The sequence below is a fragment of the Galeopterus variegatus genome, unplaced genomic scaffold, assembly GCF_000696425.1.
Source record: "Galeopterus variegatus unplaced genomic scaffold, G_variegatus-3.0.2 Scaffold676, whole genome shotgun sequence".
Classification (NCBI taxonomy): Eukaryota; Metazoa; Chordata; class Mammalia; order Dermoptera; family Cynocephalidae; genus Galeopterus; species Galeopterus variegatus.
In genome coordinates this window covers 185,918-205,022 of record NW_007726787.1, presented here as the reverse complement: position 1 = coordinate 205,022, position 19,105 = coordinate 185,918, and the positions used below count along the sequence as shown (strand labels likewise).

At 40.1% G+C, this 19,105-nt stretch overlaps 1 protein-coding gene across 1 annotated transcript; it reads left to right on the top strand.

Moving 5' to 3' along the window:
- The first annotated feature begins 1,778 nt into the window (after nucleotides 1-1,778).
- On the top strand, nucleotides 1,779-16,049 carry ARL14EPL (ADP-ribosylation factor-like 14 effector protein-like). Its single transcript, XM_008571297.1, has 4 exons — nucleotides 1,779-1,848; nucleotides 12,722-12,826; nucleotides 14,728-14,867; nucleotides 15,321-16,049. The coding sequence occupies exons 2-4, from the start codon at nucleotides 12,731-12,733 to the stop codon at nucleotides 15,541-15,543; spliced, it is 459 nt and encodes a 152-aa protein (XP_008569519.1). The 5' UTR covers nucleotides 1,779-1,848; nucleotides 12,722-12,730; the 3' UTR covers nucleotides 15,544-16,049.
- Nucleotides 16,050-19,105: the final 3,056 nt, after the last annotated feature.

Sequence of the window (19,105 nt, the reverse complement as noted above, 5' to 3'; positions counted from 1 at the left end):
TCCCACTCCCTCTCTATCTGTCTTTTCCCTGTGCATTTTTCAAGATTCACCAACTGACACCTCTTCTAGAGTCTTTCTTGACACCTCCATCTCCAGGAAAGTGCACCAGTCCCTCCACTCCCCCAACTGGCCTGGCAGTGCCTTGACCCTGTGTGATGCACATCTTGTACTTATTGGATTACATATCTTCTCATACTAGACCTGTGAGCTCTTTGAAGAAAGGAACCATGTCTTGTCTCTTTCTGTTTTGCACAGTGCATGGCTGATAAGAGGTATTTAATAATGCTTGCTGGGTGGATGATTTAAAGCATAGTGGGGGTAGATATCCAGGAGGGTTTCCAATGACAGAGCCACTGGTCCTGGCTTAGGTTATCAGCTTCATCCATTTCTGGACCCCCATGGTGATTCCTACTGGGAAATATGGCTTTTCAAAAATACAACTCATTATAGCTTCACAATAAAACAGTACCCTAATCAAACAATAACCACAAGCAAAACAGCAGTAATAGTACCCAGACAATAAGAGTTATCCTCACCGGGGTCTTTCCATTAGAGTATCAAGTAGGCCCAGTGACAACTTGTTCAGAAGCTGCTGAGGAAGATGCTAACACATTTAGGAATATAAAGCTAGAGAGTTTCCTACTATAGCCCCTCTCTAGATGCTTATAATCCTTTTTATTTTTTGTAAATCTAGTGAATTTTTAATTATTTCATTAGCCACATTCTATATCATATTGAATTTATTAAAATCGTTTGACTGCAATAGGAATTTTCTTATATCCCCTTCTTTCTTACATGAAGGGTAGTATCCCATAAATACTCTTTGTACTCTACATTTTCATTTAACAATTTCTTTTGGGAATCACTTTATGTTACTTCCTAGAGGTCTTTTTATTCCTTTTTTTTTTTTTCCTTTTTGTCTTTTTTCGTGACCGGCAATGGATTGCAACCCTCAGTGTCGTGCCCGTACCGGACCGGGACCGGCAACGGGATCGCAACCCTCAGCGCTGCACCTGCACCTCGCTCAGCCAGTGAGCGGCCGGTCTGTATGTGGGATCCGAACCCTCGGCGGGAGCGCCACCACGCTCCCTTTTTATTCTTTTTTTAACTGCTGCATAATACTCCATGCTTATGGTACATATGGGTGTTCCCTAGTTTATTCAACCGCTCCCCTGTGTATGAACACTCCCAATATTTTGCGATTATAAATAATGCTACAATGAATAAGTTTATGCGCTGTATTACTTTTAAGTACAGTTTGTGATATATATTACAAATTAATATACAGATAGCTCAAACATAAAATAAATTAATACAACTCAAAAGCATAATTAATACTCCCTGAGAATTAATGGGTAAACCGAGGAGTGTTTTAGCATGTGAATCCTTCTTTTGAAAAAGCAACCAATTTTATTTTCAACTTATTCTCTAGAAAACCTGAGAATATCTGAGGAGAAAGAAATACATTTTCTTAGTAAAAGTCATGTCAAAAGTGTAATATATTCTGGACTAGCAAACTTATTTTATTTTTTATAATTTGTTTATTATTATTTTACATTCAAAGATGTTGTTGCAGAGCAGTGGGAGGGGTGGGGGGAGGAAAGTAGAGAAATGGAGTTGGGGGGTGGGGCTGGCCCACAGCCAGCGCCTTTGCTGGCCTGCTTGCAGAGGGCAGGGGACGGGCGCGTGGCTGAGGCCTGTGGACTCCCCCACTCCAGCTTGGGAGCCTGGGGAGTTTCTGGCATTGGCTCAGTTGTCACTGGGCTGGATGTGAACATCAGGGGATGTGGCTGAGGCCCTTGGCCCCGCCCACCCCATCTCGTGGGCCTGTGGAGCTTCTGGCAGCAGGTAGGTCATCACTGGACTAAATGTGTGTGTCAGGGTGGCACGGATAACGCCCTTGGCTCCCCTCTACCCTGTTTGGGATCCCAGGGGGCTCCTATTAGAGGTATGATCCTCACTGGGCTGGATGCAGATGACGGGATCATGGCTGTGGCCCTCAGCTCCCCCCACCCTGGCTCAAGAGCTCCAGAAGCTTCTGTGGTGGCTTGGTTTGTCACTGGGCTGGATGCAGATGTCAGGGGTACATGGCTGAGGCCCTCACATCCCCACAACCCCAGCTTGGTAGCCCGTGGGCTTCTGGCAGCAGTTCATCAGGGGCACATGGCTGAGGCCCTCAGGCTTCCCTCAGCTTGTCTCAGGAGCCTGGGGGTCTTCCAGCTCTTTCTAGTTTTATAACTGTTCTTTGGTGGTGTTAGATCTTTACTGGTTAATATCAGAACTCTGTCTCTGATCTGTGGGTGTTTTGTGTTTTCTTTCAGTTCTGTGTTGGATTATTAGTTGCACCCACCACGTAAACTCTGCACTGGAACTAACTGTTGTCCTTTGCTTAGTACTAAAATGGGGGAACTTCCTGTGGGGAACAGCACTTGAGCTAAATTGCTGCTTTGCTGCTGATTCCCTGGGGAAGGCTTTTTGTGCAGCTCAGGTTTTAACTGTGGACCTTGTAAGCACTTCCGGGTCTTGTGAGGGCCAGTACACCTGGGTTGTGTGAAAACTCTGGCCCGGGCCCTGAGTCTTTTCAGCAAACTGCACCCCCTGCAGTTCTATATTCCTGACCAGTCTCCACTGAGTGGGTCTGTGCTGACTGGAGAGCAGATCAGCCCCCAATTTTCCCCAGTGGGCCTGTCTCCACCACCTCCCATGCTACAAATACTTCCCTTGAGGTAGGCCATTCACTGGTCCCTTGCGACGACTCACAAGCCTTTGGCTCCTTCTTTTCAGTTGTCTGTGGCCCCTCACTCCTATGTGGGTCCACGGGAACCCTGTCAGTGGTCTTGCTGGCCTGGGGTCCACCAAGGCCCTCCTCTTCCCTGCAGCCTCCAAGTAACTTCCCATAAAGGGCACAGCTGCAATTTTTGCCGACTCTTACTCCCTGTGCTCACCAGGGCCAGCCCTGAAGTGGCCAGGGCTTGAAATGGTTGGAGTGATCCTTTCTTTTTCTCATCGCAGCTTCTCTCATCTTCATGAACTCTGTAGGTCTCTCCTCCTTTTCCCCTTAGTTCTACGAGCTTGGCATTTACTGCTTTTTTAAATAGTTGTAAATTGGTCGATTGTGGGAGAGAGTGACACTGGTGACTGTCTATTCCTCCATCTTAATTCAGAAGCCTCATGTTGTCTGGATTAGCAAATCTAGTGAGGAATTATTACCTTTAAAAAAAATCCTCTTCCATCTTTAAAAATTAAACTATCTTTTTAAAAGGTGACATAAAGTTCTCCTGAAGATTTACCAGTTAAACTATTAGTTCAAAAACCATATTAGGGTTTGCTTGAGAAACTTGTAAATAATACAGGATGATTATTTTTTATGACTTATTTTCTTATTTAAATTGAAGAAATAAGAGAAAGCAACAACTTTCATTTCTGTGGTGCACTGCTACTTCTCAGCACTTCAATTTTTAAAAGTTTTTGGTTGGGCCTTTTCTTCCTTGGTTACAATCCTTATGCTTTAGAAGATTTTCCTTTTCTTCTGTCTTGTTTCAATAGCATTATTGCCTTTGCCCTTGGCCCTTGATATGTTTGTTCTTTTTGCATGTTACTGTAGCATTTTGTGTGTTAAGATCAGGGAAGAGTACCTTCTCCTGCTGATTGTGTGAGAACAAAGAGAAACATTGACCAAAGAATATATTTTTGAAGGGTGTGATGACTGGCAGTTTGTGGGAAAGTTGGGTAGGATTTTTACCTGCTTTGAATTTTATTGGTCCAGAACTGGCAAGAAGAAACCCATTTTTTATTATACAAAATTGACTGTGTAATCTCAAAATATAGCAGTGGCTTAATCAATATATAGTTCAGGTCAAATATTTCCATTCTGGAACAACCTTAAGGTGTTGCATCATTGCCAGATGGGTTGCAATTCCTTATAATTAAGGATTTTGTTTCCTTTCCTTGTTCTTTGCAATAAAAGTAATTAGTAATGAAATAGTGGTTTTTACCCTATAATTCACAGATGAACAGGGCAGGAATAAACCTTCCAGTGAAATGGTTTAAATGATTCACAACATAATATCTGAATCCTGGTGGCAGAGGACAATGTTTAAAGGGCTGTAATTTAGAGATTAATATATTTCTTAGACACAGCTTATAAATATAATTTAGTTTTCTCTTGGGACAAAACAGTTTTTTCTTAAATGGCTTTGGCATATATACATGAGTGTATATAGCATGCTGTTTAAACGGAAGTACAAAAATAGCCAACGTCAATTTGGTGTTAACTGGAAATTTGAAGTGGAGATATGAGACTGAGCAGTAGAGTAGAAATAGAAACTTAACTCTAGATTAATTGGTTATTGTGAATGGATGATGGGAGAGAAAATGAACTGTCATTACCTGATTTTGTACGGTTTTAGATGGACTCGTGGTGTAAGAGCAGTGAACATTTACATCCAGTTCCCCTGTTTTCTACTTCTCCTCTTCCCAGCCATTATTATAAAAGCCTTAGATTGTAGAAGCACCTCTGAGGCCTTACGATTTTTCCCTTGAGGATTTCATGGTTTCTCAGCAAAACAAAGGAAACAAGGCAGTACAGTTTCTCTTTCTTTCCAGTATTCTTTTCTTCTTTTTCATCCAACTTAAAGGTAGGTGCACTTTCTCCTTACCACCCCACTACTTCAGCTCACAAGGCACCTCTCCTTAAGAAGCAATAGTAATAGGACTGTGGAAGTTCATCGTTTGAAAGGCACTCCTTCACAAATGGTGCATTTTAAACCTGATGCCTTCGGAGGCTGGTAGAGAAAGCAGAGGCAAAAGCGAGCTGCAGAACGTTGACTCCATTTATATTGCTGTATTAATGCATTTGTTGTTGAGAGTGAAAGACCATTGGAGTTTCTTTATTGCAGTGTGGACAGAAATAAAAATGAACCCTTAGAAATGAGCACGAAAGGGCTGTAGAGGTCTGGGAGAAAGAACCTCCACACTTAAGTATTGGAGATGAGTGCTTTAGAAGGATATTTATCAAGATAATGCTGAATATATTTATCAGGATAATGCTAAAAATGGCCCAGTCTTTGGGTCTCATAAAAAGTATTCTTCCTTCTCCACTCTCCTTTGGTAGAGCAGACTAACCAGTTTTCTGTTTTTTATAAACTTTAAAATCGCAAAGAAGAACTTGAATGTATAACTCAAGTGATCCATATTATAAATAAGGGATCGTTAGACCCTTGAAGATGCTGACCTGTAACTGACCCAGACGGGCCCTTTAAGGGGGTTGGTTTTAAAGCGATGCCAGATTACAGCATTCACAGCATTAGCAATAGCAACTATGTGGTCGCATTGTATTACACAGATTATAAAATTCTCTGCTGAGTGCACTTTCAAATTATTTTAAATATACTATGTGTGTCTTCACATTATTTTATATTGAGCCACAAGAGTGAGTTTTGTGGTGTGTGTGTGTGTAGGAAAATACAGTTACAAAAGTATCTCTAGGAATCTGTAGATATTGTAAATAAAGTTGCTTCTAAAGCATTAACATTGTTTATCTAATAACACTCTCAAAAGCTTATTTCAAGCTTACTTTTAACTCTTACAGATAAATGGCAAGGGAGATTTTTTAGAGGTTATAGTTTTATGGCTTGGAAAACAGCTGAATCATCTGGGAGGGAGCAGCAGGGGAATGACTTAATTGACCATCTGCACAGTAATTGTCTGTCTAACAAATAAGCCCCTGGTGGGATGTGACTAACCTGTCAATTATCTCAGTGACCTGTCATTTTTAGTGAGTATAGGAACTAAGTCTAGAGACAATGAGATTAAAATAGCTTTACTCTTTTGTTTTGTATGAACGTGTGTCTTTTGCTTCCAAATATTTTTCAAGGGATGTCTAACAGATAGTGTGTCTGAATAAATGGCTTTATCTGCTACTGAATAGAAATAAAGATCAACTTTTGGGCTAGAGTTTAAAATGAACACTTCATGCTTTGATTATTTGCCTTTAGGGGTAAAGGTGGAAACATACTCATTCTACTTTATGCAAGACACAATCAGTTTACATAAATTCAACTGCACACACTTATCTTTAGAGCACGTTAAAGATAGTGTAAGTGATTAAAGTGTGAGCCATTTTCCCTGGAGTTCCCCTCAATGACCTGAGCCTCAGAGTAAGTGTGAAGACAGAGACTTGGACTTGGTGCTGTTTCCTTGAGTGACATAGTTCCTGAGGCCTCCACAGAGTGAGCAACTTGCCAGGGTGCGTGATCCTGAGGTTTAAAGGAAAATATTCTTTATCCATCATGAATAATTTAGCCATCATGACTCCTATGTATTAGCCAGCTACTTCATCTGATGCTCAACCTAAGAACCGATAATCTGTTCCAATGCTGGGGAAATACCTGTCTGTGTAGGGCTATTCATATGCAGCATTTTCTGAAGGGATTCCCAAGGGTAATTTTGTCTCTATGTTACTGTAATGGACTGAATTATGTTCCCCCAAATTTATATGTTGAAGCCCTAATCCCAAAAAGTTAAATGAGGTCATAGGGGGGCCCCTAATTTGATAGGATTGGTGGCTCTTTAAGAAGAAGGAGAGAGGGAGAGCTCTGCCCATGTGCATGCACCAAGACAAGGTCATGTGAGGACTTAGTGAGAAGGCAGCAGTCTGCAAGCCAGGAAGAGAGCACTCACCAATAACTACATCAGTCAGCACCTTGATCTCAGACTTCTCAGCCTCCCAAACTGTAAGGAATAAATGTCTTTTGCTTAAGCCACCCAATTTGTAGTATTTTGTTAGAGCAGCTCAAGCAGACTAATACAGTGACTTTCTTCTCCTATGCTGATTTTAGAATCCAGTCTTAAGTCAGATGTAGCTCACATGCCTGAGATGGGAGCCTTTTCCCAGCACACCCTCTGAGCTGTGTGCTACTACAGAAGAACTAAAAAAGGTAGACCTGAGATTATCTAAAGTGCATTCTTCCATATTCCTTCCCCAGGCTTCTTTTTGAAAAGGTTCTGTGCGGCTGACATTGATTACAACCCCTCTCTCAGCAATATCCTGTGTAGAGATCATGATCATCATTAAAATTAACCTTGAAGCAGTGTAACATCCTGAAAAGAGGATAGTATTTGGGGTCAGACAAATCTGGGTTGCAAACGTATGCGGCCTTCCAGTAACTATGTGACCCGGATTATCTTTCGGGCCTCAGTTTCCTTATTTATAAAACAGAGAAAATAATATCTAGTTCACAGTGTTGTTGTGAGAATTAAATGAAGTGATATATGTAGAATGTTTAGCAAAATGCTTAGCGCATAGTAGGTACCTAATAACTGGTAGCCATAGCACAATATTCACAAGATATTTATCAAGCATGGCTATGTACTAGTTCTGAGCTCGGTGGGAGTAAAGAAAGGTATAAGACGGCTCCCAGAAAGCAAAAGACCTAATGGAAATAGTAACTTGCATGTAAAATTAAACTGACTATAGAAAGAAGATGAATGTTGCAACCAACACATACTCCTGAGCTACTCAAGGATCCTGTTCATGGTGAATTAAGGAGCTTGTGTCAGAATGTAAATCAATGAACCGCTTTCTCCAGGAAGACAGTCTTGCTATGAAGAAAAATGTCAGCTAGACTACCCAATGTGCTTCATGAAGCACTTGATTTCCATGAAGCCCAGGCTTGTTCTCTTTCCCCACACTGGTGCTACACAGTTGCCACATCTTCAGACCACACTGTGACTAGCTCTGCTCTAGAGTCTGTGTGGGTAGTCTAGGGGTCTGCAACCTGGAGGAGCCTCTTCTCTTTATGTTAGACCATATTTTGGATCTTTCATAGGCAATCTGACATAATTTTAGGGCACAAGAGAGTGTTTATTAAACTGATTTCACATTCTTTGTATCTCCAACAAATGCAGTAATTCAGGCTATACTACAAGTCTTCTAGCCATTTGCTTGAAGATGAGCATCTTGTGTAGCTTGAATGATCCTGAACTGGGAGCTGTTGATTGTCCTCATCATGATCATGGAGATGGTGGCAGCAGGTTCTCACTTCCTCGTAGCAGGAATTCTTAACCTTAGGAGGTGAAAGAAAGTGAGCTGAGATGCTGGGTACTGTTCAAGCTTTATTAAAGGAAGAAAATCTGCTGGGCTGTGCTCAAAATAGCAGGCAGCCCAGGGCTGCCCTGAAAATGGGGGACAGCACCAGGTGTGGGGGTGATAGAGCTTATATAGTGCGCCAAGGGCTGGCTGATACCTTCAAGGAGGGTCATTATGATAATATGGATCAGGGTGGAGAGCTGCGTCCTTGTGGAAACAAAAGGGGTTTCTGTTTAAGTCAGGAGGCTTCTGTAAAGGGAAGGGGGAGAGGAGGGGAGGAGGTGGGTGGCGCCATTTTGTACTTGGGCTTGTCTAAAGTGGTGCTGGTTATGTTGCAGATCTATTAGGAGGGTACTTCAAAAAGTTCATGGAAAGATTCGTATTATCATTCAATTCCTGTTTTCTATAAACTTTTTGAAGTACCTTGTGTTCTCTTGTGTCATAGACCCCTTTGGCAGACAGTGACATCTGTGGACTATTCCTCAGAATGATATTTTTAATCATATAAAATAAAATCTCTGAGGTTACAAAGGAAACCAATTATATTAAAACATACTTATCAAAATGTTGTGATGTAATATATGTCAACTAACAACATTAGTAGCAGGACTAAGAACTACCATTATTCTGAAGAAATGATGAACATAAATGAAATTTTGACATAACTACGGCAATTCTAATGGATTATGAAAATCTGCATTTTCTAGTCAACAAAGTAACGGGTGCTGCTGGCACTACGGTGGTTTGTTGGTTGCATTATAATAGAAGGTATGCCAGAATTTCAGTTAGAGGTTAGTGAAAATAAATATGTATTTTTTTTTTTCACTCATCCAATTTCAAGGGCCCCCTGCATTCTGTGGTTAGGAACCCTTGCCTTGGAAATATCGAGCAAGGGAAAAAGGGGGAGTTCTGAACCTTTTTGCTACTTTTCCTGGGACAGACACTTTGGACTCATAATGCAATCCAATTACAATTTCAGTCCCTGGGGAAATTCTATTATGATTTCCTTTTGCTTTATTTGGAATACAAAGGAGAAAGTTTTCCCTCAATCTATTTGTTGAGACCTACATTTCACAAAGGATTTAGACAAAGGTACCTCAGGCAGAAGATCTGCATAAGATATGCATTTCTCCCAGTGCAGTTAAATCCTATACCTTTTCAGGAAAAGTTCTTGCTTGCAGAGATGCTCATAACCTGTCACATCTATTCCCATGTGGAGGAATATTTGTTACATGGAGAAGCTAAAGAGTTTGGGATCCCCTTTTGGGAATTTTCTTAATGAAGTGCCAAACAGAGCCCAAAAGAAAAAGGGATCTCCGTGATCAGTGAGGGCTTCTTAGAGGACTGAGACGGGACTGGAGCTCAAGACTGAAAGATTCAGTTAGGTAAGACATGAGAGGTGCATTAATGGGAGTAGTGAGTTCAGGTGGCTTTGGCCCAAGTGCAGGTATGACAGGAGATGAGCCTAGACAGGGAGGTTGGAGACAGCTTTAATAGACCTTATCTGATATGCAAGGAATGTGGGATATTATTGACAGGGGGAGTCATTGTAGTCTTTTTAATAGGAATGAGATAGAGAAATTTCTTTTTTCTTTTTTTTTTTTTTTGTCTTTTTGTCTTTTTTCCGTGTCCGGCAACGGATCGCAACCCTCAGTGTTGCCCCCGTACCGGACCGGGGACCGGCAACGGGATCGCAAGCCTCGGTGTTGCTCCGGCGCCTCGCTCAGCCAGTGAGCGGGAGCCGGTCCGTATGTGGGATCTGAACCCTCGGACGGGAGCGCCGCCGCGCTTCCCAAGCGGCGCACTATCCAGTGCGCCACCGGGCCGGCCCCCGAGATAGAGAAATTTCTGATTTAGGAAAATTATTAAAATGGCCAGAATGTATTAGATGAATTGAGGGTAGGAAGGAAATATGGACAATATTTTTAGGATCAGATGGCAGCAGTGGATGGAGAAAATTATAACTACTTTCCCTACCCTTTTTCCCATAATTGCCTAACAATAATATTCACCTGGAGAGCTTGTTAATTACACAGATTTCCAAGATTTCTCATTCTAATTATAATCCCAATAGATCTAGGATTCAGTAGGAATTTATGATTTTTAAAACAGCTCCATATGATTTTATCTAAAAATTTGAAAAATACTCCACAGCAAGGTTTGCCTAATCAGATCTGAAATTACATGTGAGGTTGTCAAAGCAAAATTGCTCTGGAAAAAGTACAGCTTTCAAACAGGCAAGGAAGACTATGCACAGCTATTGACATAGGAGAGAGAGAGACCAGATCTCAGTGTAAACTCAGCTCCACTGATACAAAGGGTGAAAGTGTTCTTAAGAGCTGGGATGAACTACTGGAAAAGTACTGGAGAATTTGGGGTGGGGGGAGATTAGTCAATGGGATGTGTTGAGCACATTGAGTTGTTCCTGAGTTTGCAGATGTCTTTCTCTGTGATTATGCCACCTGTGTTTGCTCATTGGTGCCTATTCAAAGTTAGGCTCCTATCCTCTCATAGAAACTGGGAGATAAGAGCGAATCTTCTTTAATGATTACATTTCAAATGGATGGCTTCAAGGTCCCTGAGGAGGACAGTCATCGGTTGTAAAATGACAAGATTAAGGGAGAACATTTGCATCTCAAAGGACTGGAGAAAGAATGTATAATTGAAAGTTTTCTAAAGTAAATCCTTTAAGGAAAGGGAAGTCAGGGATCTATAGTGAGGAAGAAACCTGTCTAAAGTTTGGTCAAGCTGAGGCCATCTTGGTCAAGGGTAAAATATTACCATTACCACCACTACCACTATTATCATTAGGGACTACTCAAAAGAGAACGGAAAAGAGGAATCAATTTTAGGAATATCAGAAAAGAAAAATCAATATTGCTTTCTAACCTAATGTTGGGACTTGGAAAGTGTGAACAGAGGAATGAGCAGTCAAAGGTGTTGGCCCTAGATGTTAGGAGAATGAAGATTGTAGGGAAAATACAGGAAAATGGTCAAGGCTCCTCAGATGTTCAGAATCTTGCCCAGCATTTGATGTAAATATGCACCTGCACCCGGGTGTTCCTTCGTTATTGTCTAATGTAACTGCGCATGTGCACCCAGGTGTCCTGGGTTATGGGCTTAAGTATAAAGGACAGTGGCTCTGATCCACAGGGCCTCCTCTCCCAGCCCCCGGGATACCACCAGGGGGGCCACGGGGAGACGACTACTGTTGCTGGAGGCTGTTGTTGCCAGTGCCCCCAGGATGCGCAGAGAGGCCACCACCGCTGCTTCTGCTGCTACTGATGTAAGCAGCTGCTGCTGCTGCTGCTGCTGCTGTGGACTGAGCTCATGTCGTCTGCCAATGGATCCTGGGATCTTTCCAAATTACCTACCCTGGACCTGCATGTGAGGGGTCTGGTGACCCAGTCTGTAAAATGGGTTAGAAGGATCTGAGCCCTAGCTCTGACAATACAAATGGAAAACTTAGTATAACTAAAATAATGAAACTTTTTGGCTTTAGTTATGAATTGCTGTAACCCGACAATTGGCATAGTCATGTAACTTTACAAAGATCCACTGATAGAAATGGAATTTCCAGTTAGTTGTCAGGGAGATGGTGCTAAATGACCCAAGCCACCTTAGTAAAGCTTAGCTCTTAGGTTCCTTTGGTAGAAATGATGCCCTGTAATCATCATTCTGATGAGAGTCAGGGAGGGCAGTGGGGATCGTGTACACCTCCTCTGGAGTGCGGTCTTTTCTGATAGAACAGCACAGACCAGCCCTGGACTGTGCATTCATGATTAGCACCTTGTATTGGCTTTACCTCAGTCACACGCCCATAAACTAGCACCTATATATATATATACACACAGATGGTTCCCGACTTACATGGTTTGACTTATGATTTTTTGACTTTATGATGGTGTGAAAGCAATGAAATAAAAAAAAAGTTGAAAATATTGTAAATTGGAAGCAAATATATTCAATTTATGATGGGTTTATTGGGTTCATAGGTTTATCCCATCATAAGTCAAGCAGCATCTGTATTGAAGTATTTTGAAGTAAATTATGGCATTTTAGCAGCTGGGTTTTATAAAAACCTGATGACTTCTCATTGGTACAAGTTGCATTATAATTTTGTCAGAACTTGAATGAGGAGGTCAGGGCTTTTAGAGGAGGCTTGGGAATGATATCTGAAGAGGTGACAGCTGAAACCATGGGAATGGATGAGATTTTCATGAAGTTACCGGAGTTATATGACAATAACATCTTACCTTCTTTTTTCTCAAAAGAGTAAGTGTAAAGGGGGAAGAGTGGAGGTCTAAGAATTCATAGTCTTTCCAAGCAGGAGAGGAAGGTCCCCAGTGTCACCTGCTCCAGAGGTCTAGGATGCTAAGGACTGTAAAAGATCGAATTGTTTTGCTCATGGAACACTGGGTAGAAAAGAATGTCAGGAGAGTGGTCTGGGAGAGTCAGGTGCAGAAGTTGAGAATGAGCGGAAAGAGGAGCGGGGAGTGCAGGTGGCTTTCTGAGGAAGTCTGGCCTCGGGACAAAGTGAGACGTGGAGGGAGAGAAGAAAAGAGGCATAAGATGAAGTTACTGGTTATGTGACATTAATGTGTTTTACTTTTTTCCGATCACTTTTTTTAGCAATCAGAAATGAGTGAACAATCAGAAAAAAAAAATTCCATTCAAGAGGGACCCACAGATCAAAGTTCTCCTGAGAAAAGCTGTCAAATTGGACAGAAACAACTGGTATGGCACACAGATTTTATGATTCCATGTTCTTTGAGGAGTTCCCAACTTGGGCATCTCTGAAATGCCCATGGAGTTAGGTGGGAAGGTGAAGTCCAGTCAGGACTCCTCAGGAAGGATCTCTGCTCCCCCATGCTCTGGGACTTTCCCTTTGCTTCACTCTGCCAGTTGCGGGGCTGGTCTCACTTTAATATCTTCTCTCCACCTCTCACTTCCCTGATTTTTAGCCCAGTGTTCTGTGCAATAAAATCCTGCCCTCAAAGTGGGGTGGGGGAAGGGGGAGGGGGAGGGAGGTCGGGGATTAATTGGGTGGGGGGCACATGGTATAATCACAATTTGTGGTAATTGGCATGCTGCCAATATTGATCTAGCCATGACATCTTGAGCACGAGTGGTGATGGTCAGCTTTGTACCCTATGAACATTCATAACCAATAAAAAAAAAAAAAAAATCCTGCCCTCAGAGTAGAATATATATAGAGAGAATATATTAGAGTGTTTTTATTTAACAGACTCTTATTTTGTTCTTATTATGTCATGTCATGGTTATAAAACTTTGTATATATTAACTCATCTAATCCTATCACAAATACTTTTCTGAACTCCATTTTGCAAAAGGAGAAACTGAGGCTTAGAGAAGTAGGAACTTGCTCTGGGCACACCACTAATAAGTGGTAGAGCCAAGATTTGCACGTATGCTGCTGAGAATAGCAATAGGAGGTACTAAATTGTGCTTATTTCATAGCTGTACCTAAATGCTTCATAAAGATAAGTTTTTAAAATAAATCCAATATACACACCAAGATGAAATTTTCAAGAAATATATTTATATATAATTTAGACTGAATAGACTATTATTACACTAAACAAACTGCAGTAAAGCCTACCAGGTCTGTTACTTATTTGTTACACTGAAAGTCATATCCTAAAAGTTTCTCTTTTGTTTCAAGGTATTGTATTTCATGTATATGTCAGCCTCTGTGTTTTCAGGCTATCGAGATTAATTTCATCTAGAATCCTTCAAAAGAGCATTCCTTTTCCTCATGACATACGAAGGTACTTCAAAAAGTTCGTGGAGGTACTTCAAAAAGTTTGTGGAAAAATAAAATTGAAAGATAATACGAATTGAGGATAATTGAAAGATAGTACAAATCTATCCATGAACTTTTCTGAAGGACCCTCCTGGGTGCTACTTGTGCAATTTTTTGCTGCTTGTCTTCCAGATTAGGTCCCATTTAATTTTTAATAATATAAGTCACCAGAAACTTGTGAAAATTTCTCTTACCACTCTAGAAAGTCATTCTAGCAAGATTTTTCTTGTTCAAATCTGGCTGTGCCTGACAGTGGATCCTTCAGGTGGCTCTTCCGAACTGGAGCCCCAGTGGAGTCCACACCACAACAAGACATGGAGTAGGTAGGAAACATCGCAGAGCACTCAAGGGGATAGCTGAGTGTGCTGTGGGTTCTCACTGTGGTTTGAGACACTTTTCAGGGGCTTCTTTGGCTAACAGCTAAGGGGCTTTTACTCCCTTCTTAAAATGCTAATTTAATGCTTAAACCCACCATAAAATGCTAATTCTGATGTTCATCCCCATCAGATCTGGAAAACTGACTGGTTTCGCAGGTATAAAAATAATTCTTCTGTTCCTCCTTGATTTTTTTAAAAAATATTTTTATTATATGAGTTTTATATTACGTATTTCTTTATTCAAAAAGAATGGCCTAATGTGAGAAAATTTATCTTTTGAAAATTAGATTAAACTGTTTATTTCTCTGTGTAAAACATATATACTGTACTTTTATGCCATTATGGTGAAAGTCAGAGAAAGTTAATTTTGAGACAATGTAAAACAGATAAAACTATCCAGCTTTTCCTACTAATACATTTTATTTGTTTCACAGCAACAAATAGAGCGGCAGTTAAAATGCCTGGCATTTCAAAACCCTGGACCACAGGTAGCAGACTTTAATCCTGAAACAAGGGAGCAGAAAAAGAAAGCACGAATGTCAAAGATGAATGAGTATTTTTCTGTAAAATACAAGTAAGGTCATAACTTACTATATTTGATTTGTGGGATTATAAAATGCATGAGTTAGTTTCAAGAAATAGACTGTAATCTCAAACTAGGAATCGATTTAAAAAGGGCTTCAACTGTCCTGTACTAGAGTAATAGCTTTAGTAGGAGAGACTTCCGATGCACTATCATTGCACTTTTTGATAGTCCTGTGCCCATTTGATATCCCGAATCCATTCCTATGTTATATTATTTCTCTTTCTAATGGTATGTTTTTTGTTACTAAAAGTAATCTCCCATGTGTGGATCTCCCACAACATCACTGCCATATAATATTCTGGAGTGTTTCTGGATGACCTCTAGGCTGCTGTCTTTCAGAGTAAAAGGAGCATGCATATGAAGTTTGCTGCTCACTATTTATTATTCTCAATGTTGAAGACAATTACATTGTCATATCAGTGTCATTCTTTTCTTTTGCAGAGTTGTGAGGAAGTATGACAAAAGTGGCAGGCTCATTTGTAATGATGTTGACCTGTGTGATTGCCTAGAGAAGAACTGCCTGGGCTGCTTTTACCCCTGCCCCAAATGTAACTCCAACAAGTGTGGGCCTGAGTGCCGCTGCAACCGACGGTGGGTCTACGATGCCATTGTCACTGAATCTGGAGAGGTCATCAGCACGCTGCCATTTAATGTTCCTGACTAGGAGCTATTGTGAATAGACTGCTTTGTTTTTCTTATACATTTAAGTTGATCTCTTTCTCTTAGGTGAATTTTAGGCCTTGGGGAAAATATTGGAAAAACATACCTAAGACTCATGTTCTCTCAGGCTGCAGAACCATGCAGAATGAGCAGTAGTTCTATAACCTTCTTACTGTGTCTTCTCAAATTTCTCAACTTGTGACCTGAGAATGTGACAGAGGATGGATCAGCACCTCTCATCATCAACCCCATCTCTACTCTGCCTTCAACTTAAAAATCTCTTCCCTCTTGGCTGTTTTTGTATAAAATGTAGCTTTAAGATTTTCAGAATCTATAGCTGAGAGCTTTTCTTACATACAACATAGAACCATAAATCTATAATAGCTAGTTATTAGAACCTTGTACTAGTTCTAAATCAGAACTGCCATTTGGATTTAAAGAAAAAACCCTTGTGAGTTTGCAGTATATATCCATAGCCTCATTTTGAATTGTTCATGTTTTAGTAACATTAAAATTAAACTTGGTAATACTTGGTAATATTTTTATTATTAAAAATGTGTATTTTTAGGACTTCAATATCCTCAAAGCCAGTGGTTTACTTTTTTCACTTCAGGTTCAGTATTTCAGGATGTGTTTCAAAGGGAGGAAACATTATACGAAAATGGTTTGTTGTATGTTTGCTAGTTGAATGTATTCATGGGCAGTTGACTGGGTACGTAATGTGGTCTTTTCAATTCTGATAAACTATAGGTGTATAGAAATTTGAATTCAGCCTTCTCTGAATTCATTGTTTACAATGGTCTTGTTTACCCTGTCAGTGGTTCTCATTCATTAGTGTGCATCATAATCACCTGGAGCATTTGTTAAAACAGATTTTGTGGCGGGACACCTAGAGTTTCTGATTCATTACGTCTGGGACAGGGCTCAAGAATTTGCATTCGTAACAAGTTCCCAGGTGATGTTAATGCCCCTGGTGTGGGGACCACACTGAGAACCACTTCTGAGTTATATTAGATACATAATATGAGGAAGTTTTTAAATGGAGTAATTTAATAAATTTTTTAAAATAAATAAGACCATTTTGTTTTAAAATACATTTGAAATGTTAAGTTTTCAGTGTTTATTTTTCCTTCTAATCAGTGTCAAAAACACTTGTTTCTGCACAACGTACGCATGCCAGGGAAGGTTTCTGACAATTCTGGACTTATTACTCAACAGTATGTCTTAGGACTAAAGTATCAAAACTCCTAAAAATCATGCTGTGACTGCTGTACTCCTCCAGTGTAGTAAGAGAACTCATTTTCTTCTGCATCATTTTACACAGAATATTTACTTGGTCTTCGGGATTGCACTTACCTTTACTAAGCATCCACTGTGAGCCAAACAAACATCGTCCTAAGTGCTTCCAATGCATCATCTTTAACCATCCCAGCTCTCTGAGGAAGATACAACAGCAAATTACCCGAGTCATGGCCTTTGAGACACTTACTGGGAATGTGCAGCCCTGAAACCAGTGAGAAGTGGGGGCATTTTTCAGCTTAGTTTTTATTTCATTTTGAGAATAACTGTCATTTTGTAAACGGTGGGTCAAAGGCATTGTTTTATTACTTATTTTAGAATCAGATAATTTTAAAGCTGAAAGGACCCTTACAGCTCATCTAAGCTGTGAATTAGTCAACACATACTAAGGAGAGCTGCTCTGGGCGTCAGGCAGCAGGCTCGGTGCAGGGAATAGAGAAGTGGGCAAAACCCACCTGCTTTCCATCTTCATGGGGTTTGTGGACTAAAACAGTCTTTTTGTTTTCATTGTCTTGTTTTTTATTATTACAGCTGAGGAAATTTAGACCTATTGTAATAAAATGAGTTGGGTAAAGACACATGGGAGAGCTGACAACCTGTGTTTTGAACACTAAAACTAGGTCAGTGTTCTTTCCATGATACCACATATTCCCCAAATTGGCCTGATCTGAAACTCATCCAGGTGCTTTTAATAATACACATTTCTGAGCCCCCTCCCAAACCTGAGGAATCAAGATCTCTAGGGGTGAGACCCAGAGCCCATATCTTTTAATGAGCATCCCAGGTAAGGCTCATGATCAGATAAGCTTGAGAAATGCAGCCTTATATCATCAGTTGTCCTCTTTTCATACTAAAAAATAATCCTCAGCAAATTAGCATTAAAATTGTCTTCCCTTCTGCCTCCTCTTGTCATTCAGTCTTAAGCAAGTAATCTGGCTTAAAATAATCTTGTTTAAAAAGTATGTTGGCAAATTATGTTAAGTTTTCCAAGTAAGGCAAAAAATAAAGTAAAAAATCGCACAGTTACTAAGCAGACACCTCATACTGCTTTTATGGAAATTAACAAAACATTTGATGAAATGCTTTTTCAGAAATCAGGTTATTTCATCTTGATATGCCAATTCAATGCATTTTTAAAAAGATTCCTGCACTAAATGATTATTGCAAAAATAAATTTATGTGATTTGTCAGAAATTTATTTTGCAAGTGTCTAATTTTTATCACAAAATGAGTAAAGCTTTTTAGTTATTTGAACTAAATTTAGATTAACAAGGAATGCAGCTGCACTGTCTGATTACATTAGCCAAGGAAATTGTCTTGTCAGTGTAATAGGATTTTTCTCTTTTCTGCTTGGCTATCTTTCAATGCTGGTGGTGTGTCTTCATGAATATGTAAAATCAAAGGGAAGCTATTTTACAGAAGGTTATTTAAATATAAACTGGTACGTACTGAAGGAGTTCGACAAGTCATCCTGTGCCCATTTCTGCAAGGATTTCCAACTGGAATATTATATCATATGAATTTTCTTGACAACTTTGTCTGAGTCTAATTTGGAAGAATTAAAGAATATCCATAGAGGGTCTAAGACAATCCTCCCGTACCTCCCCTTCCGCCCTTGGGATGCTAACTCGCAGAAAAACCATTTAACCTCTCCCTTTATATATTTATTTGCTTTCCTGGAAAGTGAACAATGCCAACTTGAATATTTTGTGGATATCACAGACCGTAGTTCTATAATGCCTTGGAATTTTTAAACATTTTCATGAGCAAGGCTCCTGCGTTTGCCCATGTCAGCTATTTGCTGCTTAAGTCCAGAGGGTGTCTTTTACATAGACTACAATGCCAAGAATGCTCCCTAAAGTTGTGCAGCAAAGTGGCCCCACAAACAGGTGCCATTTGATGTGCGGATTTCTTGATTGTCCAGTATTTATTGACACCATGTGCTGGGCATTGTGTGCTTTAGATTAGCTCAAATTCTTGAATAAAATTATTTTTAAAAATCCTCATGTCTTCTCTCTTTCCTATCTACTTTTTCCTTTTCCTTCATTCATGTGGTGTCTACAACAACAGAAGATAGTTTTAAGGTTATTTAGGACAGTAATCCATATGTATGATATAGCCTAACAGTTTTCAAACTTTTTCTTTTTTAGAATCTATATTTCAATCATATATTTATAATATTCTTTTTCATATTCACAGATTTCCCCCATCTGCTTTTTTTTTTTTTTTTTTTTTTTTTTTTTTTCCGTGTCCGGCAACGGATCGCA

Coding starts and splice junctions, on each gene's coding strand:
- ARL14EPL (XM_008571297.1), top strand. CDS start 12,731: ATGAGTGAACAATCAGAAAAAAAAAATTCCATTCAAGAGGGACCCACA. Junction 12,827..14,727: donor AAATTGGACAGAAACAACTG/GTATGGCACACA, acceptor TTTGTTTCACAG/CAACAAATAGAGCGGCAGTT. Junction 14,868..15,320: donor TATTTTTCTGTAAAATACAA/GTAAGGTCATAA, acceptor TTTCTTTTGCAG/AGTTGTGAGGAAGTATGACA.